Raw genomic sequence first — 26,314 nt, forward strand, 5'->3', positions numbered from 1 at the left:
TGTTCAATAGTCCTCTTAGGAGATAGAGCACAATTATTGCAGGTTACTAGAGGGTTTCTAATGGTCAGGGTTCCACAAAATTGCCAATAATCAATTTCAAAAGTCACCAATGAAGAAACCATAATTGTGGGTTTTTTTAACTGTTCGCGGGCCTCACCGACACGTGCCGGCTCGTGATTGGTTCACTTTTTATTTTTTATTTTTTTTTTTAATCAGATCCAAAAAAAAAATTTAAGAAACACTTATGGGTTTTAGGGGATAATGATGCTTTTAGGGCAGCTATTTCCTTAATACTTTCGCATTACTTGGAATGTCCAAAAGATATTGTATGGATTTCGGGGGCCCGTACCATATTTTCCAACCTAGATACTCATGTAAAAGAGAATCCACTTGGAAAACAACTAAAAAGAAAATGACATTGCAACATGTACTTAAGATCGTACTAATATTGCAGACGTTCAGATTTTTTAAGATTAAGTTAATAGCTGAAGTACGTATTTATCAGCTATATATATATAGGAGAAATTATTGGGTTCATCTCCTAGGGTGAACTTCTAAATTCACCAACCAATAATGTTTAAGCATTTGATATTTGATATTTAAAAAAAAATAAAATTAAATTTCCAAATAAGATTATATTTTTAAAATAAAACAATAATAATACATAAAAATAGTTACAAAAAATAAATAAATAAATATTGTTAAACCGTTAGCAAAATACTAAATCATATACCCTAAATCCTAAACTTCAAACCCTAAATTATAAACCTTAAATCTTGGATAAACCGTAAACCATTGGAAAATTTTAAACCCTAAATCATACATTAAAAACTAAATCTTAATAACACTAAACCCTAAACCCTTGGATAAACCCTGAACCCTTGGATAAATCATAAACTCTAAATCAAAAATATTTAAAATTAAACCCTAGAGTTTATGATTTATCCAAGGGTTTAGGGTTTAGTATTAGGATTTAGGGTTTAGTGTTATTAAAATTTAATTTTTAATGTATGATTTAGGGTTTAAGATTTTCCAACGGTTTAGAGTTTATCCAAAGTTTAAAGTTTAACGTTTAGGGTTTAGGGTTTAGTATTTAGGGTATAGGGTTTAGTATTTTTCTGAAGACTTAACAATATTAATTTATTTATTTTTTGTAACTATTTTTATGTATTTTTATTATTTTATTTTAAAAATATAATCTAATTTGGATATTCAATTTTTTTTTTTTTTGTAAAGATATCAAATACTCAAACACTATTGGATGGTGAACCTAGAAAACTCAAAAAACCCAAGAATTTCTCTATATATAGGGGTATATACATTAGAGATGTCCTTTGTTACGTAACAATAAAGACTCATGCACATACGGTATGTTAATATACACAGAGTGCCCTAATAACTAATATGACAAATGAAGTTTAAACATTCTTAAGGTGTTCTCTAATCTCTATATATCTCCACTGGTCAGATGAAGCGGCGTAACGGAATCAACATCACACTGATATCGTCCAAGGAGCCTCGTGAAACAGAGAGGTCAACGAGCTTCTTACACGCTAAAAATGGTTTATGCTTCTGATCGGTTCCCATGCAGAACGGTCGAGCTATATCTACTGCCTCCTGATTACCAACCTTTTCCCACAGACCGTCTGACGCTAAGATCAAGAACTCGTGTTGGGAGTTGATACGTAAATTCTTTGTCTCTGGCTCAGATATCACCCATCTTTTGAGATGCGCATCTCCGATTCCTCTAGATACCGCTAAAGATCCTTGGATTCTCCAAACACTGTTAAATGTATCGACATACCCGCCCTGCAAGAATATCAAACTCAAACTCAGAACCAGAAACTGCACTAAACGAGGATCTACTTAGGTTGCTATTTTTTTTTCTAAAACCCTAAAAGCCAAGAAAATATAAACTGAATGAAGATTAAATATCAATGCACTACTTAATCACATTCTTGAAAATCAACCATAAGTTTATCAAAAATGATCTACAAACATCAAGATGTTTATATAGAGGTATGTATTATTACCGAGCTTTCAATTCTGTTCCGTTCATCCTCTCTAGAAGGGCGGTGGTCAGAAGTCAGAGCCTCCGCGAATCCTCCAACGCTCAAAACAGCACGGCAGTCACCAGCATTGGACACCACGAGATTCCCGTATTTAATCAGAGCCGTGACGCAGCAAGATCCTCCCTTAACATCTTTCTCCTTGAGAAACTCAGAATCAGTCGCTAGATAACCGCGTTTCACAGCTTCTTCAATATCTGACTCGTTCCTCTCACTGGCTATCTCTCCTAGAATGTTATTACACAAGTTCTTTGCCGCGAACTCAGCCGCTCTTGATCCTCCGTGACCATCATAGACTCCAAAAATTGCCTGCAAGTCGTAAACAACCTTTCAGATTCAACAACTGCTTGTACAATATGATCTTCACATATGATTCATTGGTTTTTGTTAGAATTTGCTAGGGAGCTTTGAGTTTGATAAAATTCTAAACTCCAAATATTATTTTTGGCAAAAATAAAATCTAAAATCCAAACTATTCGAATATCATTTTCTAGTAATTATTACAATTTGAAATAATAAAAGAAAACTAAAGTTACCTGTTTGGGATCTCTTTCAATATTGGTGATAGCAGAGAACCGATCCTCCATAGCTTCTCTCTTTCCTCCCTTGCAGTAAACCGAAAACTCATCACCTTCCCTCTCCACCTCTCCACTTTCTTCCCTCAGCGTTTCGGCATTCAGCGAGATAGGTGCTGTAACACCCACCGGAGCCACCGGTATATCAAGCCTCGTCGGTCGCTTCCTCTTCAAAACGCTTCCCAGGGACAAATGGCGATCACAATCTCCAGGACCGGAGTCTGAACCAAAAACTGAATTAACCGGCGGTTTAAGAAGACGGAGGCAGAACGGCGAAGTGGGAGACGCAGCCGAAGGAGAAGAAGCAAGAGGAGTGAGATGGGAATGAGACAGAGTCAGGTTTTGATGCGCCGGAGAAATGTTCAACGCCTTGTTGTTGCAGAAAAGAGAAGAGGACGGGGAGAAAACCGGCGAGCTGCAGACGGCAACAGACATCGTTTCCTGTAAACCTTTTTTGTTGATGATTTTTTTTTTTCTGTATATTTTTTTTTGTTTGCGTTCTCCTAGTCGTTTGAATGAATGTTATCAACGAAGGTGAAAAGAAGCTATAAATAGAAGAGAAGTCTCCGAGGCCTATCGGTGACGACGCTTTCTTCTTCAAAGTCAAACGCAACCACCACACCACCATCTTCTTCTTCTTTGACTTTTCAAATCACGAACCCACCGCCCACCGCCACAGTCCACTTGTTCCGTCTTATTTTTAAAAAATGTTGGTCAACTCCACTTTGTTGTTACTCTTCCAGAAAAAAAAAAAATTGGATAACAAAACGGAAAAAAAAGTCAAGAGAAATAAATTGTGGTTATGAACATAAAATTCATTTGATCACTTGACCTTGATGTGTGGTGGAGGGAGGAGAAATATAATGAAACACGTGGTATTATTTTATTTTTCAGGACACGTGTTACATATTGTGAGGAAAAGTCAAAATAGAAAGAAAGCCCATCTGAAAATAATAAAAGCCGTTTAGAGTGAAGGCCCTATAGACAGAAAACCCATAATAGTCGGACCGACATGGATATCTTAAGCTACTTCTAGAACCCGACCCGGTTCACTTTTATATTTCCAGCGACCGTCGCTCGGAGATCCTGGATCGCATAAACTCGTGTGACACCTTCTTCCTCCTGCTCCTCTTCTCCTTCGAGGTCAGGTTACATTCACTTTGTTTTTATATTTACTTGGGGTTTATGAGATTGGTTATCTGGATTCTTAGTGTTTGTGGTATCGAACACACGCTCCATTGCTTAAGATTTTAACATAAATCGATTTATGTGTTCGGTTCAGCGAATTGTTGTTTTACTTGTGGCTTGCTTCGCCTTTGTTCTCTCGGCAATGGATTTCAATTCTTTTTTTTTACGAATAGAACTGCTGACTGCCAAGTGTTCGTTGAAATTCCTCTGAGAGGTGGAATTGTAAAAGAATCCTGAAATCTCGTGGTATTAAGCATATTTCTTTATCAGTTACTTACGCTATGTTCATCTGTTTCTTTTTCTATCAGGTCGACAAATCTAAGGAGAGGACCAAGAGCCTTGTTTCAGCAGCCATGGCTAAGCATCATCCTGATTTGATCATGTGCCGGAAACAACCTGGCATTGCCATCGGGCGATTGTGCGAGAAATGTGACGGCAAATGCGTGGTCTGCGATTCCTACGTGCGCCCGTGTACGCTGGTTAGGATTTGCGATGAATGCAACTATGGTTCGTTCCAAGGACGGTGCGTCATATGCGGAGGTGTTGGGATCTCAGATGCTTACTACTGCAAAGAGTGTACACAGCAGGAGAAAGATAGAGACGGTTGTCCCAAGATTGTCAATCTCGGGAGTGCGAAGACTGACCTGTTCTATGAACGTAAGAAGTATGGATTCAAGAAACGATGACAAGTGTCTCTCTACTCGTCTTTGTTTTGGCATGAACTCAAAGAAAAGACAAATGTTTGTTAGTTGTTACTCTTGTGCTATCTTTGTTATGGTTGGTTAATGTCTAGAGTGTGATTGTTTCTCTGCAACACTAAAACATCCTCTTGTTTGAGTAATTCGAATCTCTGACAGAACATGTATTCAAGAACCATTATTTTGTCGTTCGATATGATTCAGTTGGTGGCTCAGGCAGTTTAGAATCTAGAGAAGTAAAGTAACTCTGAATGTTGGACATGTTCATAAAAATTTATCGAACATATAGCAAGCAGGTTTGAAGTATAATCAATTCACATGTGGTGTTACAAAAAAAAAAAAAAAAAATCAGTTCACATGTTAAAGATTAAAAACAAATAACTAGAAACAGAAAGGAACCAGAATTGCCGGTGCATTTTCTTGGGCCGCCTTTGCTTAAGATGGTGGTATAACTATCTTGTATATGGGATTTGCTAGACAACTAATGTGCGCCCGCATGCATGTGTATATATCATCCCATGATCCCATTTATCATCACTTCTTCTTGTTAAAGATCATATCCATCATCACGAACGTATCAATGATGGCTAACCACTGTTAACGTATTACATGGTATGAATAATTAGTATCCAAATTTTCCATACATTTCAGATAGGTAGTCTAAGTTTTGGTTGAGAATTCCCCATTTTATAAAGGACAAAGTCAAAAAATAGAGGCAGATAGATAGATTCATAGATAGATAAACATCTTCATCCCGAAATATAAAATTACGTCTTTTTAGCTGTACGATAACTATTGTTAATGTCAACTTAAAGCTTAAAAGAATACGCAATATCTCTAAGGCTCTGACGTCGACCAAAAAGGATATCAACTATTACATTAAAAACCGCACACACATGATCGTCAGAAATTTTCCTTTTAAAAAGTGAGAAAACCCCAAAATCCTTTTTTGGCCAAACAATCTGACGTTGACATGTTTTGAAACGGACGGTGCCTGTAAGTCAACGCCCCATGCAACACATGTTCGCCTCGCTTCTGTGCTAACTGTGGAATCCACGATTTGTCTGAAATAGTCAACTCATACATCCACTAAGACGATGCCATATGGTAAGCATCAGCTGCTGTTTGGACATCCGTAACAGGTTCTGTGCTTTCGATCTTTGATTTTATTGCTACATTAATTCATTAATATCTTGTATTTAATCGAGTTTGATCTTCTCAAAGTGATAAGTCAAAATGAAAATTAGATACTGTATGGAGCCATTAAGATACAAGCGTCATTTCATATTTTGGTTAAAAAATTATGCTGTGTATTAATGGATAAGCATACATTCAATCAAAACATACATGCGAAATAAGTTTGTTTTTTTTTTTTGCTAAAATCATGCAAAATAATTTGTAGTACAAGTAGATAGATTGGCATCAAAATATTCCAAGGGCATGCCTTTTAAGGCCTCTATAATACCATTCTTTGATCAAAATGTTTTCAAGTTTGTTGTGCCCTAAAACATCAGAGCCCTAATATACCTTCTAAAGTTGACATTTCAAAATGAGATTGTAGAGTTTTTTACGTACATAGATTATAATATTCCGGGTGTGTAGCACTACCTTATTTTAAAGTAGTGTGAAAGCTAATAAAACATTTTGCGTTTATAAAAGGAGAGGGTGACGAGAGGTATAGTTGAATAGAGGGCAGAAGAGAGAGAGAGAGAGAGAGAGACAAATATAAGAAGGAAAATTTAGAGAGGATGGGTTATAGTTCTGCAATTCGGCTATGTTTATGCATCTTCTTTGCACTTTCGATTGTCTCTTCGGCTCGACTCAGTTTATCATTTCCAGGTAAGTAGAACAATCTAGCTCATCATCGATCCCATACACATACTATAAAGAGGAAGAATATAGAGTTGTATATTTTCATATCCATAATCGTATATGGATTGCCCAGTCTCCACAGACCACAACTATAATTATCAAGCAGAATTTTAATAAACATGGTTTAGATCTATCTCGTATAATGTCAAGTAGCTGATTATACATGCGTGCCTAAGGAGATGCTAGTCTTTCGTAATATATTATTCAACCGTGGTTTTAACTTCCGTGATTATATAATTTCTGGATTGGTGATAAGTTTTAGATTCTTAATATATATTTTAAATTGCATGCATAACAGAAAATGAAAAGATGGTGGTGAGAGGTAGATCATTGATGATGGTGCACATGACCAATGACTACGACGAGCCATCGGCCAACCGTAGACACAACCCACCTGGTGGGAGGCGTGGAGGAGGTAGGAGAGGGGGAAGATAAACATAACAAAATGTTTTCTTACTATGAAGAGAAAAATAACAAGATTATGTTTTAGATATATATATATATTTACATATTTATATATTTCAGTCTTACTCCTTTTCTCTCAGCATTTCATGTCTTTATATACTGAGAAATAAAACCTTTTGCAAATAATATGTACTTATAAATTAATAAACATGTATGAACACTTGTGTTTGGCAGATTTTGTGGCTGTTGTTTCCTGTTAGTTTAACAGGACTTTTTTTGTATGAAATTTCATCAATATTGATGCGTCTTTGTGAGAATAACATTATTTATAGATACATTTGATTATTATTTTTATCTAAATTGGATTAAGTACAGTGACATTCTCCATTTCGAGAATATTTTTATTAAATGTTGTATGCATATGTACAATTATATCGCCACAAAGTCAAGAGGAACATGAAAATAGGTTTGGGCTTTCATGAATCCAAAAATAATAAAATGATCTACATGAATGAGCCTATTGGGCCATAAAACTGTCGACGACAAGGAGTTTTGGGCCGCCGGTGGCGGTCTCTGAATCCGTCACTTCTTACGATATGGCAAATCACAGTCAACGAATATTCTAACGTCCTTTTCTTGCGCGTCACAACAGACTGAGTGAATCACATGTTTCTTTTATTGTCGTTTCTTTAGCTCCAAGTTCTTTTGAATGCTGACGTTTCTTTTCTTTATATATATATATATATATATAGACTTTTATATAAAATTTTCAGCACCGTTTAGCTTATTTACAATTTTCTTTATCCAACATGGCATCGTGTACGGTCGTAACAATTTCGTTTATATATATCGAAGAAGCAGCAGCCGTTGAATGTTAAACACATAGTAATAATACTCTTTGATATTTCCATAAAAAACGTTTTAAATATTTTGAGGCCATCAAATGCCAAAATTTTAGATTGATTTTTGGAGAGAAATAAGGAAATGTCTTAAGCAAAAAAAAAAAGAGAAAAAAGGAAATGCCACCTGTCATTTCCATATTTGTCACGTAGGTTTTATGCTCATATGCATACAATTGTGATAGAGTACCAGAGGGGCGGCTGGTTGAAGAAGAGTTGTTCGCTTCTCCAACAACTTAGGGGAAATAATATTGTGTTTATTGCTTTAAATAACCTTTCTTACATCACTCTAGAACATAAAGAATCATGCTTTGGATCAAAAACCTCGCCCGGATCTCTCCGACAACTTCATCGGTCGGAAACTTGTTCAGAAACTCAGAATCCTACACTCTCTCCTCTCGCTTCTGCACGGCTCTTCAACAGAGCGAGACGGTTCAAGCGACCGATCAGGTAGATAATGGGCTGGAGCAGCAGGAGCAACGTTACCACGGTTTGGCTCCGACAAAAGAAGGAGAGAAGCCGAGAGTGCTGGTTCTCGGGTCGGGTTGGGCGGGTTGTCGTCTAATGAAAGGGATCGACACAAGCATATACGACGTCGTTTGCGTCTCTCCGAGGAACCACATGGTCTTCACTCCTCTCTTGGCTTCTACTTGCGTCGGTACGCTCGAGTTCCGGTCCGTCGCAGAACCGATCTCTCGTATCCAACCGGCGATTTCACGAGAACCCGGTTCTTATTACTTCCTCGCTAATTGCTCTCGACTTGATTCCGAAAACCATGAGGTAATTGCTAAACCGGTTTATACCGGTTTTTGTGTTTTTTCGCTAGTTGCTCTGGAATTTGGGAATTTATCGCTAATTGCTCGGTTTAAACCGGTTTACACACTCAAAGCAATATATGTGGTTTTGATGTTAATGTGTAAACCGGTTTTGTGTTTACCGCAAATTGCTCTGAAATTTGGGAACAGGTTTTATCGCTAATTGCTCGGTATAAACCGGTCTACAGACTCAAAGCAATGTATGTGGTTTTGATGTTAATGTGTAAACCGGTTTGCTGTTAATGTGTAAATCGGTTACTGGGTTAGTGTCCAAACTGGTTTTGGTGTTATATTCATGTGTGGACTCTGCTCTTGGTTATGAACAGGTGCATTGTGAGACTGTAACAGATGGGCTAAGCACCACACTGGAGCCATGGAAGTTCAAGATCGCTTATGACAAACTGGTACTAGCCTGCGGTGCAGAAGCATCAACATTTGGGATTAACGGGGTGTTAGAAAACGCCATCTTTCTCCGTGAGGTTCATCACGCTCAGGAGATCCGCAGGAAGCTTCTTCTCAACCTCATGCTCTCCGAAGTTCCAGGGATAGGTGAAGAGGAGAAGAGGAGGCTGTTGCATTGCGTTGTGGTAGGAGGTGGACCGACCGGTGTCGAGTTTAGCGGTGAACTGAGTGATTTCATCATGAAAGATGTTCGTGAGAGGTATGCTCACGTCAAAGACGACATTCGTGTTACGTTGATCGAGGCGAGGGATATACTTTCTTCATTCGACGATGGGCTCAGACAGTATGCGATTAAGCAGTTAAACAAGGTTATTATTATTACATATTTACTTTTGATTTGATTTTTGAGAGAATGTAAGATGTTGAGAATCTGTTAGTTTTTTTAATTCAGTCTGGAGTGAAGCTTGTGCGTGGGATTGTGAAAGAAGTAAAGCCTCAGAAGCTGGTCCTTGATGATGGAACCGATGTTCCTTACGGTCTCTTAGTCTGGTCAACGGGTGTTGGTCCATCTTCGTTTGTTAAGTCTCTTGACCTTCCAAAAGATCCAGGTGGCAGGTTAGTATAATTCAATATATCACAATCAAAACGGTCCTGAAATTTTGGGAGTTGTAGTCGATTTAGTAAAGATTTCAATAAACAATTTATTTTTTCCAAATTTGAGAGCCTATGTCTATAAAATTATCTTCAAAAGTATTTTTTCATTCGGTTTTGCCCAGAACCGGTCCTAATCACAACAAGCTTGTTCTGTTTTCTTTTGTTTCTGATCATGGATGATTCTGTTTTCCATAGGATTGGAATCGATGAGTGGATGCGTGTGCCTTCAGTACAAGACGTGTTTGCTATTGGCGACTGTAGTGGATATCTTGAGAGCACAGGGAAGTCAACACTTCCTGCTCTTGCACAGGTCTGGTTAATGTTGCTGTAAGCGTATTCCATTTTTTGAAAAACTCTTGTGACTTGGTTTAAACCAAGTCTATGATCAAATGAAGGTGGCTGAGAGAGAAGGCAAGTACATGGCGAATCTACTGAACGTGATGGGAAAAGCTGGAGGAGGAAGAGCCTGGAATGCAAAGGAGGCTGAGCTTGGAGAACCATTTGTGTACAAGCATTTGGGAAGTATGGCCACTATTGGGAGATACAAAGCTCTTGTTGATCTCCGTGAGAGTAAGGTATAATAAAAAAAAAAAGATCACTCACTTTCACTTAAAGTCCTTCAACACACACTCAAAAACGCTAATCTTGTGCAGGAAGGAAAAGGGATATCAATGGCAGGGTTTGTGAGCTGGTTCATATGGAGGTCTGCCTATCTGACTCGAGTCCTCAGCTGGAGAAACCGCTTCTACGTCGCTATTAACTGGCTCACCACTTTCGTTTTCGGCCGTGACATTAGCCGTATCTGATCCAGCTCTTCCACATTGCTCTCTCTCTCTCTCTCTCTCTTTTCTTACTCTATGAGGCCAATACAGCCTTGTAGAAAGATAGGGTTCACTTTTGACTGAAATGTTCTTTTTTTTATCAAATGAAATGTTCTTGTTTAATTGATGTTAATGGAGTATTATGAAGGAGAAATTATTATTTCTGTTAAACTCAAAATGCCAAAAATAAAGTGTTGTGGCAAATTGGTAACCCCTACACAAAGTTATGTACCAAGTCATGCCTCAGCTACTAGGAGTAACTATTATACATTTTTAAAAAATTTACAAGCACCAAAACTCAAAACCAAAGCCTCTCTGATGACAAAACAATCAGAATAATCACATCACATCACATCCACCTTATCTGGCAACTCTACTCCCGCAGCTAAATCTCTAGAAGCAACCAGTTTCACAGCAACTTTAGGATTCGAACCGTACTTTTGCCTCGCTTCAGCAAAGCTAGGAGCAAGAACGGTTCTTATCCACTGATCAACAACGTTCCTCTCTTCCTCCCCTGATGACCAAGAAGCCGCAAGAATCTGAAGGATCGCTTCGTTATCAATCTCTAGCCGTCTTTCCGTTCCAAAACACATCTTAAAATGTGAAACGATCTTCTCTTGAATGCTTTTGGCTAACACATGGAAATCAACTTGTTTAAACGTCACTTTTCCATCTAATTTCTCGATGAAACCATCAAACCAAGCTTTGGCTTCCTCTGTTTCTGTCTCATCCACTGGAAGGTTCAGATCAAGATACGAACGTTGCACCTTCTCTGCACGCAGCTCTGTGTCTCCCTCATGTTTTCTCTTATTCCCCCTAACTTCAGCAGTATCAGCTACCTTAATCTGCAGTTTCCACCTTCTAGCGTTAAGAACTCTCTCCTCCGTAAACTCCACAGTCTCTTTCTCCTTGAAGGTCCCACAAGTTGCAAGAACAATTACGTTTTTCATACTAACCACTCTTCCGTGCGAGTCACGTAGCTTCCCACCACTCACACCTTCAGACAATCTCATCTGATCCGGGAACTCAGCCTTCTCCACGTTTTCTAGCAACACAACAGAGTGCGGTCTCCTCGATACTTCACCCGTTATGTAATCAACCACCGTCTTGCCTCTGAACTTGTCATCAACATAACAATGCTCTCCTCCAAAATCAACACTGATGCAATTAGCTTGGTCTTTAAATAAGGTTTCGGAGAGAGCCAACGCTACTTTCTTCTTCCCAACTCTATCAGGTCCAAGAAGAGCCAGCCATAGTGCGGTCGTGCGGTTTCTTCTTTCGCAGATGAGTTGGCTGATGGCGTTCACAGCTTCAGTCTGCCAGGGGACTTTACGAGAGAGTGATTCTCTGAGAGACTTGAAATCATCTAAGGAAGAGTAGTTTAGAGTCACAAGCAGCGGTTTCTCGCTCGGTGTGGTGTGTGTTTCTTGGCTTTTTGATGCGTAGGTTACTCCCAAACCTAGATCTGTAGTAACACAGTTTAAAGGAGAACCCAAAGTTACTACCGATGTCGTCTTGAGATCCTCCTCCTTATGTTTTGGATTTGAGATTGAGCTTCCCACACTACTCACGGTCTGAAAACTTAGCTTAGGAAACGGTGGCGTTTGATGGATGCTTTGGCATATGTTGTCCCATTTCTTCTGGAGAGCTGAGGCTAATGCGTTTGTGCTATCTACAGCCTGCACTGAATAAAGAGGCGAAATCTCTCTCAAGATAAAGTGCATTTACACCATTGTTACAAAACAAGGAAGAGAAGTTGAGTTAAAACGCACCTTGGTACTTTTCGTTGGTCCCTTGTCTAACTCGGTCTCAGCAGCTCTTAACCAAGAGGGTAACTTCTCGGAAGATTGATCAGCCGTAGAGAGACTTGAACCGGCCTTGACAACGGCAGCTACTTCTTGCAAACACTTCTCGTTGCAGAGGTGACATCTAGGGAGCGTCTGATTCACTGTGCCACCACTCAAAGATACTTTGTAATCAGATGTAGACGAAAAGAACCCTCCAAACGGAACAAAAGATCCCATCAAGCTGTAAACCAACAGATTATGTTTTAATGGATATGTTAAAATTATTTCAGATTATGTAACAATAAACTATTCCCATCAATATATATTATGTTTTTCAAGTCCCAAGAGGTTTTATAAAACTAACTTACTATAGTCTAAATGTTATAAAGCAAGATTTTATTGAATTAGTATTGGTTAATATCGAAAGAAAACCATACATTTATTATAGTGATTTAATGTGTTTTCTTGATACGTGTGAAAATGCTAGAAAGTGTTGAACTAACTTCTATAGTCCAAGAGGTTTTATAAAAACTAACTTCTATAGTCTAAATGTTATAATGCAAAAAAAAAATTGCAAAAGCAGACCTTGATTTTGGGAGCTTTGAGGATGTGATTGGAAGAACATGAAGGTCCCAATCCTCATCGATCTTAGGAAACCGATCAAGAAGCTTCGTGTAAGTCTCGTTGCTCGATGCACACCCGATGAACCAGAGTCTCTTACTTTGACGTTTCAGCAAATCAGAGAGCTTCAACACCAACTTCACCAAACCATCATCACCAGAAGATGTTTCACTGTTCAAGAAGAAGACCTTAAGCTCTCCTAGATTAAACATCACTTCTGTAGATTTGGAGTCATTTACTAACTCATCAAGCTTCGCGAGAATCTCTTCGTTAGCTCTTGATCCATCAGCTTCGCTAATCTCCTTCTCTAAGCTGATTATGCTTAAACTATTGATCTCCGGAGGAAGAAACTCTAGGTTCTTCCCACTGTTGATCGCGTCAGCAAACGTTTTAAGAGCTTCGTCAGCGCAGTTTCCGACAAGGACAGGGTTCCTCCTCTCTTTCCGACACAACACTTGTCCGATCCTCCTACAATTCTCGTCGCTCCCCCCACCAACACGATTATTCGGATCTGAGCTCGGAAGGTTACAGAGGAAGAGAGGCGGAAGACAACGACCCCGCGAGAACTGCGATGTTACCGGAGGGTGAAGCACGTCGAGCTTTATATCGGAGCTCCGAAACCCGGCGTCGCAGAAGACCCGGTTCACAATCGGGTCGTCTAGAATCGACAGCAAGAAGTACTTCAGCTCCACCTTCAAAACCGTCGTCTGGCATCCTCCGTGCGACATCTGGTGGAGGTGGTGGTAAGCCTCCGGGTGCCGCCTCTGGTTCGCCTGAGACCGCTTGATCGCCGCCATGAGGGAGTTCGACACCGGAGGATCTACTTCTTCTCCCGAAGACTTAGACGACGGGAGCCTGTCGAGAGAGACGCCGACGCAGAGCTCCAGAGCTCGGAACTGGAGACGCGACGAGTAGGGAGTGCTCCGGGCGGCGCGCGAGACGCAGACCTCGCGGAGGAGGGACGACGGCGTCGCGAGAAGAGCCGAGACGGCGTGGAGCGACGTCGTCTGCGCGTGGCTTCTCCGACGAGCGATGGCCACAGCGTCGTCGAGAGCGCGAGCTGCTTCCTCTGTTAAGCATTCTCTCGCCGTGTTAACCGGCGTAGGCATCGCCGTAAGAGAAAGAAAAAAAACAAAAATCGAAGTTGAAAATTATTCAACCAGAAGCCTCTCCTCCAATCAAACCAACCCACTTACTCTCTCCAACCAACAATAATCACAGACTCAAAGAAGACAAGAAAAATATTTATTAAATAAAGTTAGGCGTGAATTTTCATGAAATGTGATATTTATGTCAAAACTTCTTTTATAACAATCAATATAGTCTCTTTAGCTTAAAAGTGGTTATTAAAAAAATAATTATATTTGGTTTGCTTGTAAGCCTTCTTTCATGGATATGTTCAGATTACTAGTCTTGCAGAAGGAGTCACTGTGTTTGGTCGTATATTGATCGTGCGGTCCCACGATATCTTCTCTGTCTGATTTTCGAGTTTTATTTAGAATATTATTTATTACGTGGTGCTCGTAGAATCATTTTGTTTGAAAAGAAAAATCTTGTTCTGCATGCCGAAAAGTTCGTTTAATCCCAGAAGAAATTCAAACCACAAATGTGATTATATTCTAACCATATCATTATGTATTTTCATGAAAATCTATTGTTAATTTTAATGGACACGGAAAATATTATTATTATTTTGATTCTTTGTTCCATCAAAAAATTTCACTGCTTTTTCATGGAATATTGATTTGATATTTTCTTTTCCCAAACTATTCTTTTTTCGTAACATTTATTCTCGATTCTGTGATGATACAGACTTTCACAATTTATTAAGATTAATCCACTCTAGAATTTCCCTATATTTTAAACCTATGTTAGTTAATAGTTTACTATTCAACGATAGCAAACTATACTAGTGAGTGGGATTAACAAAGAAAAGTCAAATTAATTATAGAAGGAAATAAACATGTATTGAGTGGTAAACAATGACTCAACTTTATAAAAAGATTAGGTGAATGTCATAAGATAAAGAGGAAAAGCATAAGTGATTAGGGTCCCAAACACCACCTTTTATATGCTTCTTTTGCGTCATTGTCATTCATCATCCACATCCAATAAAGTTATTTGGTTTCACTTTACTTTGCACATCTTTGATTCCTGATGGCGAAGGCATATTTGTACTCGGTCATTTATTTTTGTTACCTCTACTGGAAAGTAAAAAGATCATTTTCTACGACATTAATATCAGCATTTTTAACATCTTCATTTTTATGTACTCTTATTGAAACTAAATAATAAACTTTTGATTCATATTCTTCTTGAAACTACTTAATATTGATTCAGTATTTCTTTGGAAATAATCTGTTTATCATCGTCTTCTCCTCTTTGCTTCAGTTCTTATTTCCTACCCTACTTCACTTCCCCCTTCATATCCTCCTCGTGAACATCAAACCCTATGATCTTTTAACCAATGCATCTACGTCAATACGTATATATATTTAGAGCAATCAAAGGGAAACAATTATTAACCACCTGCATGAATATTGGCTACATGTATCAGTTTCAATATTTTAAAATTTATTCAGAACTAAATGACATAATAGACTCATGCCACAAAAGCGTCGACAAGCAGGTACTATATTACGTTCCTTTATGTTTACTCTAGCTAGCTTTTAGCACCAAATATATCTTGTAGTATACAACCCTTTTCACTTGTACATATTATAATTATACGTCAGTCCATTATAAATCTACCAATAAGTTGTATATACTTAATTTTGAGCAAATGAAAAATTAAGCACAATGACTTATATAGAGCGGTGCCCCTTTCATTCTCTAGAAACATTTCTTAGATATTTGGAAGGTTCAATGGTTGTTGCGCAAAGTACGAGATTAAAGTGACACTTGTGCAATATTCTCTCCGTTTCATTTTATTTGTCGTTTTAGACTTCGACACACAAATTAATAAAATATTTAATTTTGTATATTTACTAGGTAAAAATATCATAATCAATACACCTAACCAGATTTCAATTAATAGAAAAATAAATTAGAATAAAAAATCAATAAATTATGCATCATAATCATAAAACGACACTTATTTTGAAATAATTTTTTTTTTCTAAAACGACATCTAATTCGAAACGGAGGGAGTATATATGTAGTGGAATCCCAACAAATAATTCCTTAATAATTACTTCCTCCGTTTCCGAAAATAAAATTTTCTAGATTTTTCTCTTGTTTCACAAAGATAAATTTTCTATATTTTTAAGGTAATTTTGTATACTTTTGAGAAACGTTAATTACAAATATTTGAATTGATTAGATTTAATTGGTGGAGACTAATTGGAAAGTGTATAGAAAAATAAATAATAAATTAAACTGTAAACATTTATTATATTCTGAATAAACGTGAAATCTCTAAAAAGTCTTAATTTCGGAAACATAATTAGTAAAAAATTTAGCCTAGATTAATTAGAAGTACTGCTGTGTTAAATGATTGATTCTCATATTTTGCATGTCATGTTACAATTAACATAAACACAAATAAATAGCGATAATTAACGTAAACCCTCATCCCACTATCATCTGTCTCGAGCACATAGTAAGATCGTTTCGTTGTTAAAAGCGAAGCTAACGACATCTGGCACACGAGCCAACGGTCGCTATTCGAATAATGGTCCTTTGCTTTTTTCCTATTAAGACCGTGGCACTTTATAAGTGGATGACCTTACTTAGTTAGCCATTAATATCACACCACGTGTAAGCAAACACATGTGAATTAGAAGATTAGTCCAAAGAGAGGAAACGTAATAACTAAGAACCAACCAAGTGGACGCAGGAACTCTCAACACAACCAATCCCCCGACTCACCACTTCCCATATTGGATGATGATACCAACCAAAAGTTAATTGATTTCGACTACTTTTATTTCCCCTTGGGATCAAAAGGAACAAAGTGATGTGAGACCCAATTTTGTTTTGTGCCCTTTTCTTTTTTACAACACACAGATGTCACAAACTTTTTTAAATAAAGAATCCGACTAATACTGATTAGAAAAGTTTAATTGAATCATCCTATCATCAGCTTCCCTTGTAATATCTAGCTCTGAATTATATATGCGGTTGAGCAAAGTCCTGCTCTATATTTTTAGCAACAAAAAAAAAAAAAAAAGTCCTGCTCTATTGATATTTAATTCTCACGGTTCACTGGCATCTACAATTTAGATCATCACATACATGTTTGATGTGACACTTCTGTCATCTCATAGTTTTTTTTTTTTTGTGTTTGTACTTATCCTAAACTCACATTCTACAGTTACAAAAAAATCATTTAAATATTATTTAAAATGCAAGATTTCATCAAAAGCTATCTAATCCATATAACTCAAATTCTACTGTTACAATAATTTGTATGATTGATGGTAAATATTTGAACTAAAACTAATCCTCTAATCCATGTAAATCTCTCAACTACTTTCAACATATTATAAGTTGACGGCAAATAAGTAAACGATGGGCCTGGCCTTATCAGCCAAGCCCATTAATTGAAATCCGATCTCACTGTCTCTCTCTCACACGTCATCCCTCAGGCGACTTCTCTCCCCCTCTTTGGCAAAACCTCAGATCGGAGGAACTGAAAATTCGAAAAACCCTAAATCGAAAGATGATGAAACCTGCCCGTTTCGCGATTCGATCCGCTTCCCGTCAACCATGGCGTCCTCTCGTGCCTAGAAGCTTCGCAACCAATGCTAACGAAGGTAACAACCACCCTACATTTTCCTCGCATTTTCCGTTAGTCTAACCACCGAATCGAATCGAATCGAAGCAGATCGATCTTCGCTGGACGATTGGATGTTCGGCGGAAACTCCGGCAACGACGAGAAAAGCAGTAGCTTCTTCCAGCATCTCGGCAAGGCGGAGAAAGACAAGCGCGAGTATACAGGCTTGGGCAGATCGTACGGAAACGGTTCGAGAGGCTCCGTGAGCAGAGACGAGACCTTCGATCCTTCGTCCGATGGTGTCGATGGTAAATTGAAGGAAGCTGCGTTGATTTACAACATTGATGATGACGAAGGAGGAGGAGCGAAGGATGGTTACTCGTTTAGGCCTGACGTCAACAGCTGGGGAGCTAATCGCTTCCCTAGGGTAATGCTTTCTTTACAACTCTTGTATGATACTGTGTTACTTGAGTGGTCTAGGATTGAATTTGAAGTGTATACCTCTATAGTAAAGTCAGAGTCTTTATCACTTAAATGATTTTGCGTTTATGTGATTTGATTGTGTGTAGTCGTGGATAGTGTGTGTGTGCTTTGGGTTTACATGGCATGATGATCTTTTCTTGTTTGCTTTGAGCAGAGAGACATTAAAAGTGTTTTCTTTTGTTTCGTTCAGGATTTAGGTTATAGAAAGCAGATGCAAAGACCTAGACAGAACAACAAGGCGGAGATAACCACCGAGGAAGTTCTGAAGAAAGCTGACTTCAGGGTGAGTTTAGTTTGATTATGTATGTTTCTGAAGCAGTGAAGCTTTTTGTTGTTCTTTTTGTACTCTTCACTTATGAAATTTGTTTTTTGTTGGATAGAATGTTCGATTCCTTGCACAGTTCATCACCGAAGCTGGGATCCTCGTTAAGAGAAAGCAGGTCTCAAATTGGATGTTTATCACTTTAATCTTACTTTGTTTATACGTTTTGCTAATCCACATAATGATGGAATCTTCTTTTTTTGTTTACCTCTTGCACAGACTGGCATCAGCGCCAAGGCGCAAAGGAAGATTGCTAGAGAGATCAAGACGGCTCGTGCTTTCGGGCTGATGCCTTTCACAACAATGGGTACAAAGGCATTCACATTTGGGAAAACCATGGAGAATAGAGACCAAGATTTCGAGTATGAAGTGGTTGACGATGATGATGAGTATGACAACCCAGCTGAGTGAGATTTCATCCACTCTCTTCTGCCTTTTAAATCTTTGGCCTAAGTCTAGTGCTGGCTAGTTTTCATTTCTGAGGTTTTGGTCTATCAAGATTTGAAATAATAGGATGTTACCAAAAGTGGAGGATACGTCATTTGACTTCCTCCTATACCAAGGGATTAGGATTTGTATTTTATTTTCTCTTGTTGTGTTACTTTTGAAGATCAGAGTAAGACTGATTTATTTATAATTGCCTCTCCATTGAAACAGTAATCCGTGTACCTGTAAGTTTATGGTTTCTTTATTCTATAAACCAAGTCTTAATCAAGTATCATCTCGTGCTTATAGCTTGATGATGATGAACACGTGTTCAGAGGAACAAAATGATTACACACAATTTATGTTCCTGGAAACTATCTAGAACCCCTCTCTGTTTTCGTCATCTCCATGTTTCTAACATCTTCGATTGTTTGCTTCTTCCGTTGGATCAACCTCTCGAGCCTATCCCTATCTGCATCTGGAAGTTTACATGGTCGGTCCATAGAAGGTACAGCTCTTGATCTTTCCAGTAGCTCCCGTTCTTTTTGCTCTGCGAAGCACATCAATGATCCTGCACAGACCTCTTTAGCTGAAGGCGGCTTCACCGGCTTGAACCTCTGAAGCTTTGAGTACTCGTTGATTAGATGAAACATGTAGTCATAAACCCGGTTCATGCTAATGCTCTCCATGTAACCCTGTCCTCTTTTTCCTATTCTTTCAGCCTGTCAAAAAAAAGAAAAACTCCTTGGTCACATCAATAGAAAATCGATGAGAAAAGTGTAGAATACACATACATCAGAGGGGTTGGCATTGCCCCAGTCCACAGCGAATTTGATGGACCGACATAGATCAGTTGGAGAGACAGGCCAGTAGTTTTCCTTGGGAAGGAGGCCTCTGCTGAAGAAATCTTCATACTCCGGTGAGATTATGAGTGTCATGGAACCACATGACATGATATACTTCAGAGATACTGACCACGCGTAACCCTCTGCATATATTTTGTACCTTATGATACAAACAATCCCAACCAAATTAGCTGCCTCTCGTATCCTCCAGTCATATATGATAGTATAACTTGGGTTTCTCTAAGCACTTACCGGTGATTGCATTGGTTGGAGAGCTTAGACTGTTCAAACCCGCCTTTTGCCTCTTCTGCCCAGTTCTGAATTTTAAAACACACATCAGCATAACTGCCTCTAGACTAAACTATCTGACTGAAAAAGGAAGCGAACCTGGCGCATAATCTGTGCTCCCCATAACCTAGAATGGTTGCATTTCATCAACTCCATTCTTATAGGCGACACAACATCAGGATTCCCTTTCCAGTAAGCTCTAGGTTGCTTGCTATCCCAGCTACTTCTCTTAGACCCTTTCTTAATATCCCTAAACTCTTCTTCCCACGGCCTTAGATTTGTCTCCGACCTTTCATCACAAACACACATATTCAGCCAAAGAGATTGACTAACAACAACAACAACAGAGAAGAGATAAGTACCATCCCCAGAAAGACCAATCAGGAAAAGGAATGTCCAAATGATCTTCATTAGTACAATATCGAAAAAGCGGAGCTGGGAAGGACTGGTGTTCTGTCCGGTTGATGATGGGTTTATCCATGCAATCAAACATCATGTCGACATCAGGAACCATACCCGGATACTTGCTGAGCAGCTGCAGAATCCCCCAAACGGTGAACATCATCCTGCTCTGCACGCAAGCGTAGTAGAGATCCACGTACAGCTTCCCCGATAGTATCACCACTCTAAACGCAGCGTTGGCTTTGGCCTTCTCCACGTGCTCTTTAGTCACCCCTGTCTTTAGCCACGGCTCCAAGTCTCGGTGAATCCACCTGGCTTCACACCAAACCAAACGGTATCGACAATGGTTTACTCCTAATAAAGAAAGTTTGAACCTTTCTTAGTGGACATTACCTGAAAACGTCGGGGCATTGCTGTTGCCCGGTTCGATGACCCGACCCGGAATCCGACGGGTGGGTCTTTGGATCGGGGGCGGAGTGGTGCGGACAAGAGAAGTAGGAGCATTGGAGGATTCGGTAAGTCGTGGCTTCGGTGAAAGATTTGCGTGGGAAGATGTGCCACGGTGTTGGTTCCAAGTTGTGTCCGGCGAGAGTCTTTGTCTGAGCAACAAAGTCGTCAACCTGTTCGACGAAATTACTTTAGTGAAGGACAAAAAGTTCTCAAGATCACGGGAAGTAAAGTAGCACGTGTTTTTTTTTTTGGTTTAGATTGCAGAGCTATTACATGTTAATTTCAGCTCAACATCCAGATCTATCAATTGAAAACGATTAGAAAAAAAAAAAAAAGAAGCAAAACCATAGTTTCGAGTATTTAATTTAGAGTTATGTGAGCTTTCAGACAAATATTCCCCAAGACAGAGAGTTGCGACATTTAATGATTCTGTCAGATCTACTACATATGTAATATGATAATTTCATGTGTGCAATTTCAAAATATAAATTATTGCTGAGTGGGAAGAATAAATAGAGATGTCTCTGATGGTGAAAAGGGAAAAAGACAAGACCTTGTAGAGAATAAGAGCGGTGAAGGAGAAGAAGCAGAGAGCAAGAACGCATAGAAGGAGATGTGAAGGTGTACGAGGAGAGCTCTTGTGAGGGAGACGAATACGTAGACGAAGACCCATTTTGTCTTTCTCTTTTCTTCTTCTGTAAAACTTTTCCGTTTTCTACTTTCCTTTCATTTCCTTTCTTTTTCTTTCGGTGGCCTTTAGAAATTCTCTCTGTATATACAGTGCCCCGCTCGTTCCGGAGATTTAACTTTTTCTTTTTCCTTATGCATCACTTTGTTTCTATTTTAATTCTAACTAATATATTCACTTTAATATTATTTGATAAATTATTAATGACTAAACTAAACTAAGTTAGAGTGCTTAATAAAAAGAGAAAAAAAATGTATTTATCTATAAGACAATTTTGGGTAGTACTGAGAGCATGATTTATTGGGAGAGTTAGAGTGAGGTTCTTTCGTAATACAAGAATCCGTCTCTTGACTTTTAACTAAAACAGAACTGGTTCTTAGAACATGTTTATTGCAGTTCTCTTAGGTTGGAGTTATTAGCGTAATATAAGATACTGTCTCTTAGCTTTTAACTAAGAAACCGTATTTTATTTTACTCTAAGAATCCCAACTTAATAGACCTGAAATAAACATACTCTTAAATATCTTATTTAAGAGTCAGTTCTTAGATTTTTAGTTAAAAGTTAAGAGACGGTTTCTTATATTCCGCTAAAAATCTGGCCCTAATAACTCTCCAGTAATCATGCTCTAATACTCTTGGTTTTTTCCGTAAACGGTATGTTTTCTAAAACTTTGTTTGGTTTTTGTGTTGTTTATTTTATAAATGCGTTTATTTTCCAATAAATTTGACCGAACGACGATGGCTGGTGGCTACATAGGAGTTAGGACTCTATACTTATAAGAGCCCATGATCCTGTGATGCTTCACATTCTCTACATGGTACTGTTAGGATTACAAATCATAAGATGAGTACCATTCCTTGGACTAAAGCCCAAGAAAGTCATGTACTACTTGGATGTCTCGTCTTTGATCCACTTGATCTGTTTCATGTTTGTATTACAGTCTCTATTCTTCTAAATTCTGTTCTTCCTCTTTTTTACTGGTCTCTTTCGCTAACATAGTGCCTTTCTTCTTATTTATATGTTCAGCGGATACCTAGATAATTTAAGATCAGATAAGCCAATTATTAGGACGTTTTATGTTAACCAGGTTTTTATCTAATTTTGGATAAGTATATACTCTCTCCGTTTTTTTTATATTTAACGTTTTAGATGAATTATTTTGTTCCAAATTATTTGACGTTTTCAATTTTCTATGTAAAATTTATTACTAATTAATGTTAGATGACCAGTGGTATTATAGTTTCTATTTTATTATTGGTTAAATTGTAGTTAGGTAAACAATTAATGATATTTTTGTTTAAAAAATTAAATATTTTTTAATCAATGTGTACAATCCTAAAGCGTGAAATATAAAAACGGAGGGAGTATGTATTAGTATTACAAGAACTCTCCATCTTATTCCTACTAAGGAGATGGAGGTCAGGAGCAACATAACGTTACCATGTCTTTTGATCCATTACATAACATAAGTATATACTTTTTTTCCACATCATAGAACGTATCCAAGTAAAGTGGGAACATAGATGTGGCCACATGTATTTACATATCATTTCACTCCTTTATTTATAGATTTTTCAATAGCTTCCACTATACTTGTTGGTACCTTCGCTGGGACTGGTCCTGGTCGTCAGAGACGGCCTCATAGTGACTATAGTGTTCTCGTCTGCTCCTGCTTCCAGGGCAGCCTTGCCAGCTTCTAAAAACTTCTGAACAGCATCCTCTGCGTATTTGTTGCCTTCACGTACTGTCATGTTTTTCCCAATGTCTGGATATGAGTTTAGGAGATGGTCTCCAACGAGTTGAGAAGCGAGCTGGATCAGCTCCACCTGGAACTCTGAAAGCTTTGAGTCTTCTTTTGCTCCCCATGGCCTTAGTGATCGTTCAACTTCTGCTAGTTTCTCTATGTTGGTTCATGTCAAAAATGAAATAACATTTAGATAATTATATTCCCACAGTTTACAGAAGAGTAAAGCCGTCATCAAGGTCAGATGAAACCAATCTCAGGTATAAGTAATTTTTTCCCTATTATTGTTATTCCGGAGTAAGATGCAAATTCTGATTTTCATGACATGAATTAACATTAATATACCTAACTAAGTTATATCACTAATAGTAATTTCTCTGTTCCATTAAAGAAGGTTCCTAGACGGTAAAAATCATGGTTTTGTGATCACCTAACTAAGTTACACATTAAGTTATATCACTTAGTTACACATTTGTAATGACCCTGGTTTTGTGATCACCTAATGTTAGTCTTCAATGCAAGAAACTCAAAATCATGTAATGGACTGAGAAACTATGTAGAGAATGTTAGCAGACCTGGACAATCTTGGCGAGGAGAGTCTCGGACACGGAAGTACTTCTCAAATGTACCAGCCCATGCATCTCTCTTAGTAAGGAAATGAGACTTAAGGTTAAAAAGTTTCTTCACTGTTGCTGGTATAGAAGAATGCTCATACTGTGAAGTTGGTGTAGGACCATCAGGTTCATGTATCACTAAAACAAAACCAAACCAAAACTATTCAATTTCACACACATGAAAGTTATAACATACGCTACAAAAAGGCATCTAATAGTATATTACATACCAGTCCCCTTCTCAATCCAAGGAGAGATAATGAAAGTAGGAACCCGAACACCCAACCGGTCAAACCCGAAATAAAACGGATCCGGTCCAATAATCCCATCAGGGTTCGGCACGCCCTTAACCGGCGTGGGCACATGATCATAAAACCCGCCGTGCTCATCATAAGTAATAATCAAAGCCATCTCATCCCACTGCGGACTACTCCTTAACGTCTCGTACACTTCCTTAACAAACCTCTGCCCCGCCGCCACGTCATGCGACGGGTGATCGTCATTCGCCGGGAACAGATCAATATCGAAATACCTTTGTTCGATCACCGAATAGTTCGGAAGCTTCCCGAGCTTCGCGTGGAGCTTGAACTTAAGCGCGTAGCTGTGAAACTTCACCAAATGCTTGAGCCTGCGGAGAGACTTGAAGAAGAAGGTAGCCGGGATGTTCTGGTAATAGATCCCGAAGCTGAGCCCCGTCTCTTCTAAAGAATCGAAAATCGTCTTCTGAGGGAAGCCTCTGATGAGATCCTTCTTCACGTTGCTGGAGCATCCGTGGGAGGTGGCCGAGTGGACGTAGAACCGGTTCGGCTGAGTGGAAGTCGGAACCGACGCGAACCACCGGTCGAATATCCCGAACTCGTTTGCTAGCTCGGTGTAGACGGGCAGGACCTCGGGTTTGAACCCGGACATCACGTTCTTGGCCATCCCTGGCTCCATGCTCTCCGCCTCCTGCGCGAATCCGTTCATTTTCGGGTCGCCGGAGGTGTCGCTGGACCCGAATATCTGCTCTCGGATGGCTTGGAAGGAATGGCCAGGATCCATGTCGACGAAAACGGCGTCGTCCGAGACGTAGATCTTTTTCGAGTTCGGATCGGAGGCGTTGAGGGGGTTTGACTCTTTGCCGGTTAATCCGTCGATTTCGGGTCGGGTTGGTTTGAGCCAGCCGAGGATGTGGTCGAAGGAGCGATTCTCCATGACTACAACGACTATGGTCTTGATCGGTCCTTCGATCTTGTGGTGTTTGGAATCGAGAGAGTGAGCGGAAATTAGTAAGTAGAGGAAGAGGATCACGGTGGCGGATACTCGCCGGAGAGCCATTTCCTAGATTGAGTAAAGGGGGAGATACGGATACCACAGGGTTCGAGAGAGCGATGAAGCCGATGACTTTTATGTTCCCCGTCGGTAACGACTTTTCTTTCTTACAAGGAAAAAAAAAATATCTTTTACGTTTGACTAAAAGTCAAAGCGAAACCTAACCAAATACGAGGTCATAAAGAATGCATGTGTCTTTTGTCGGCAGATTACGTATGAATGAAACATTTAAAGATAGAAAGTTAGGAGGTGTTCTATGATAGTACAACGTAACTTGAAAGATTGTTTGCACATCTAATTTGTCTGTTACGTCTAGATTATGATCAAGGCTTGCAGTAGTTTCAGTGAACTTTTTCTAAATAAATATGACCTCAGTAACACTCACGCATGAGGAAAAAAAATTACAATTTTCAATGAAGTAAGCCGTGATTTCTTATGGTACAAAAAACCATTCCATCTGTAAAAGAAACCTTCGTCAAGAAGAAGATCACGAGTAAAAAGAAACTTTTGACGAGAGAGAGAAAGGAGATCTGAGATCGGATCCGGCGTACGGTCGGCGCGTGAGCGTCTGTACCGGCGTCGGAACCTTTCTCCTACCGTTAAAGAGGATTCTTTTTGTTTCTTCTCCGTCGCCTATCACCGAACGCCTTGTCGGAGCTGTGGATTGGAGCCATCCTCCAAAGGTGGTTCCTCGCTTGGAGGGAAGACGCGCTCGCGTGGAGACCCATGGCGTGAGAAGATAGGCTTGCATGTTTAAGTGATGATTTCGGGAGATGGAGGCTATCACAGATCCGTCGACGCCGGCTTTTTTCCGGGAGGTGGAGGCTTCCTCAGCTTCGCTGCCGCCGGTTCAAGTTCCCGGGAAGGGGAAGTATTCTCTGCTCCGTCTTCGCCAGTTTTGGCTCCGGAGGGTAGAGGTTCACATAGCTCTACGCTGTCGGTTTTGGTTCTGGAGGGTAGAGGCTCACATAGCTCTATGCTGTCGGTTTTGGACCCGTAGTCTTTTGGGGTTTGGTTACTAGTTTGGCTTTGGTGGAAACTGCGTGGTGGCTCTTGTCGTCAGGGTGGTTGTTCGGGTCAGAATGGATGAAATCTCGGTATAAGGTGAAGCTCTCCATCATCGGTGACGACGACAAGATAAGGAAAGCTGAGGTCTTGAGTCTCGGGCATAAAATGCCCAGTAGGCGACGTGTGATGATTGGGATGAGCTCTCGGT

The 26,314-nt window shown here is 39.2% G+C and overlaps 8 protein-coding genes across 8 annotated transcripts; 4 read left to right on the forward strand and 4 right to left on the reverse strand.

The window, feature by feature from the left end:
• Positions 1 to 1,284: 1,284 nt before the first annotated feature.
• Positions 1,285 to 3,228, reverse strand: LOC106397880 (probable protein phosphatase 2C 2). The gene is made up of 3 exons (XM_048757855.1): positions 2,606 to 3,228; positions 2,034 to 2,378; positions 1,285 to 1,809 (listed from the first exon to the last, which is right to left on the reverse strand). The coding sequence occupies exons 1-3, from the start codon at positions 3,077 to 3,079 to the stop codon at positions 1,465 to 1,467; spliced, it is 1,164 nt and encodes a 387-aa protein (XP_048613812.1). The 5' UTR covers positions 3,080 to 3,228; the 3' UTR covers positions 1,285 to 1,464.
• Positions 3,229 to 3,627: 399 nt separating this feature from the next.
• Positions 3,628 to 4,724, forward strand: LOC106391134 (PHD finger-like domain-containing protein 5A). Its single transcript, XM_048757856.1, has 2 exons — positions 3,628 to 3,787; positions 4,141 to 4,724. The coding sequence occupies exon 2, from the start codon at positions 4,186 to 4,188 to the stop codon at positions 4,516 to 4,518; it is 333 nt and encodes a 110-aa protein (XP_048613813.1). The 5' UTR covers positions 3,628 to 3,787; positions 4,141 to 4,185; the 3' UTR covers positions 4,519 to 4,724.
• Positions 4,725 to 6,103: 1,379 nt separating this feature from the next.
• LOC125587414 (protein PSY3-like) lies at positions 6,104 to 7,124 on the forward strand. The gene is made up of 2 exons (XM_048757857.1): positions 6,104 to 6,369; positions 6,701 to 7,124. The coding sequence occupies exons 1-2, from the start codon at positions 6,279 to 6,281 to the stop codon at positions 6,835 to 6,837; spliced, it is 228 nt and encodes a 75-aa protein (XP_048613814.1). The 5' UTR covers positions 6,104 to 6,278; the 3' UTR covers positions 6,838 to 7,124.
• Positions 7,125 to 7,638: 514 nt separating this feature from the next.
• Positions 7,639 to 10,576, forward strand: LOC106401482 (internal alternative NAD(P)H-ubiquinone oxidoreductase A1, mitochondrial). The gene is made up of 6 exons (XM_013842008.3): positions 7,639 to 8,486; positions 8,848 to 9,291; positions 9,375 to 9,538; positions 9,773 to 9,887; positions 9,973 to 10,152; positions 10,231 to 10,576. Exons 1-6 carry the CDS (start codon positions 8,013 to 8,015, stop codon positions 10,381 to 10,383), a joined length of 1,530 nt encoding a protein of 509 aa, XP_013697462.2. The 5' UTR covers positions 7,639 to 8,012; the 3' UTR covers positions 10,384 to 10,576.
• LOC106398255 (protein SMAX1-LIKE 6) lies at positions 10,537 to 14,188 on the reverse strand. Its single transcript, XM_013838841.3, has 3 exons — positions 12,771 to 14,188; positions 12,171 to 12,426; positions 10,537 to 12,077 (listed from the first exon to the last, which is right to left on the reverse strand). Exons 1-3 carry the CDS (start codon positions 13,913 to 13,915, stop codon positions 10,743 to 10,745), a joined length of 2,736 nt encoding a protein of 911 aa, XP_013694295.3. The 5' UTR covers positions 13,916 to 14,188; the 3' UTR covers positions 10,537 to 10,742.
• A 3,148-nt stretch (positions 14,189 to 17,336) lies between these two features.
• On the forward strand, positions 17,337 to 18,985 carry LOC106402033. Its single transcript, XM_013842666.3, has 5 exons — positions 17,337 to 17,563; positions 17,635 to 17,951; positions 18,198 to 18,290; positions 18,388 to 18,447; positions 18,549 to 18,985. Exons 1-5 carry the CDS (start codon positions 17,470 to 17,472, stop codon positions 18,738 to 18,740), a joined length of 756 nt encoding a protein of 251 aa, XP_013698120.2. The 5' UTR covers positions 17,337 to 17,469; the 3' UTR covers positions 18,741 to 18,985.
• Positions 18,986 to 18,995: 10 nt separating this feature from the next.
• On the reverse strand, positions 18,996 to 21,558 carry LOC106402032 (O-glucosyltransferase rumi). Its single transcript, XM_013842663.3, has 7 exons — positions 21,294 to 21,558; positions 20,684 to 20,910; positions 20,251 to 20,601; positions 19,988 to 20,177; positions 19,853 to 19,917; positions 19,550 to 19,760; positions 18,996 to 19,477 (listed from the first exon to the last, which is right to left on the reverse strand). The coding sequence occupies exons 1-7, from the start codon at positions 21,411 to 21,413 to the stop codon at positions 19,130 to 19,132; spliced, it is 1,512 nt and encodes a 503-aa protein (XP_013698117.2). The 5' UTR covers positions 21,414 to 21,558; the 3' UTR covers positions 18,996 to 19,129.
• Positions 21,559 to 22,757: 1,199 nt separating this feature from the next.
• LOC106400982 (non-specific phospholipase C1-like) lies at positions 22,758 to 25,286 on the reverse strand. The gene is made up of 3 exons (XM_013841398.3): positions 24,018 to 25,286; positions 23,749 to 23,925; positions 22,758 to 23,329 (listed from the first exon to the last, which is right to left on the reverse strand). Exons 1-3 carry the CDS (start codon positions 25,102 to 25,104, stop codon positions 23,004 to 23,006), a joined length of 1,590 nt encoding a protein of 529 aa, XP_013696852.2. The 5' UTR covers positions 25,105 to 25,286; the 3' UTR covers positions 22,758 to 23,003.
• Between the last annotated feature and the right edge of the window lie 1,028 nt (positions 25,287 to 26,314).

The sequence above is a fragment of the Brassica napus genome, chromosome C5 (genome assembly GCF_020379485.1).
Source record: "Brassica napus cultivar Da-Ae chromosome C5, Da-Ae, whole genome shotgun sequence".
NCBI classification, from domain to species: domain Eukaryota; kingdom Viridiplantae; phylum Streptophyta; class Magnoliopsida; order Brassicales; family Brassicaceae; genus Brassica; species Brassica napus.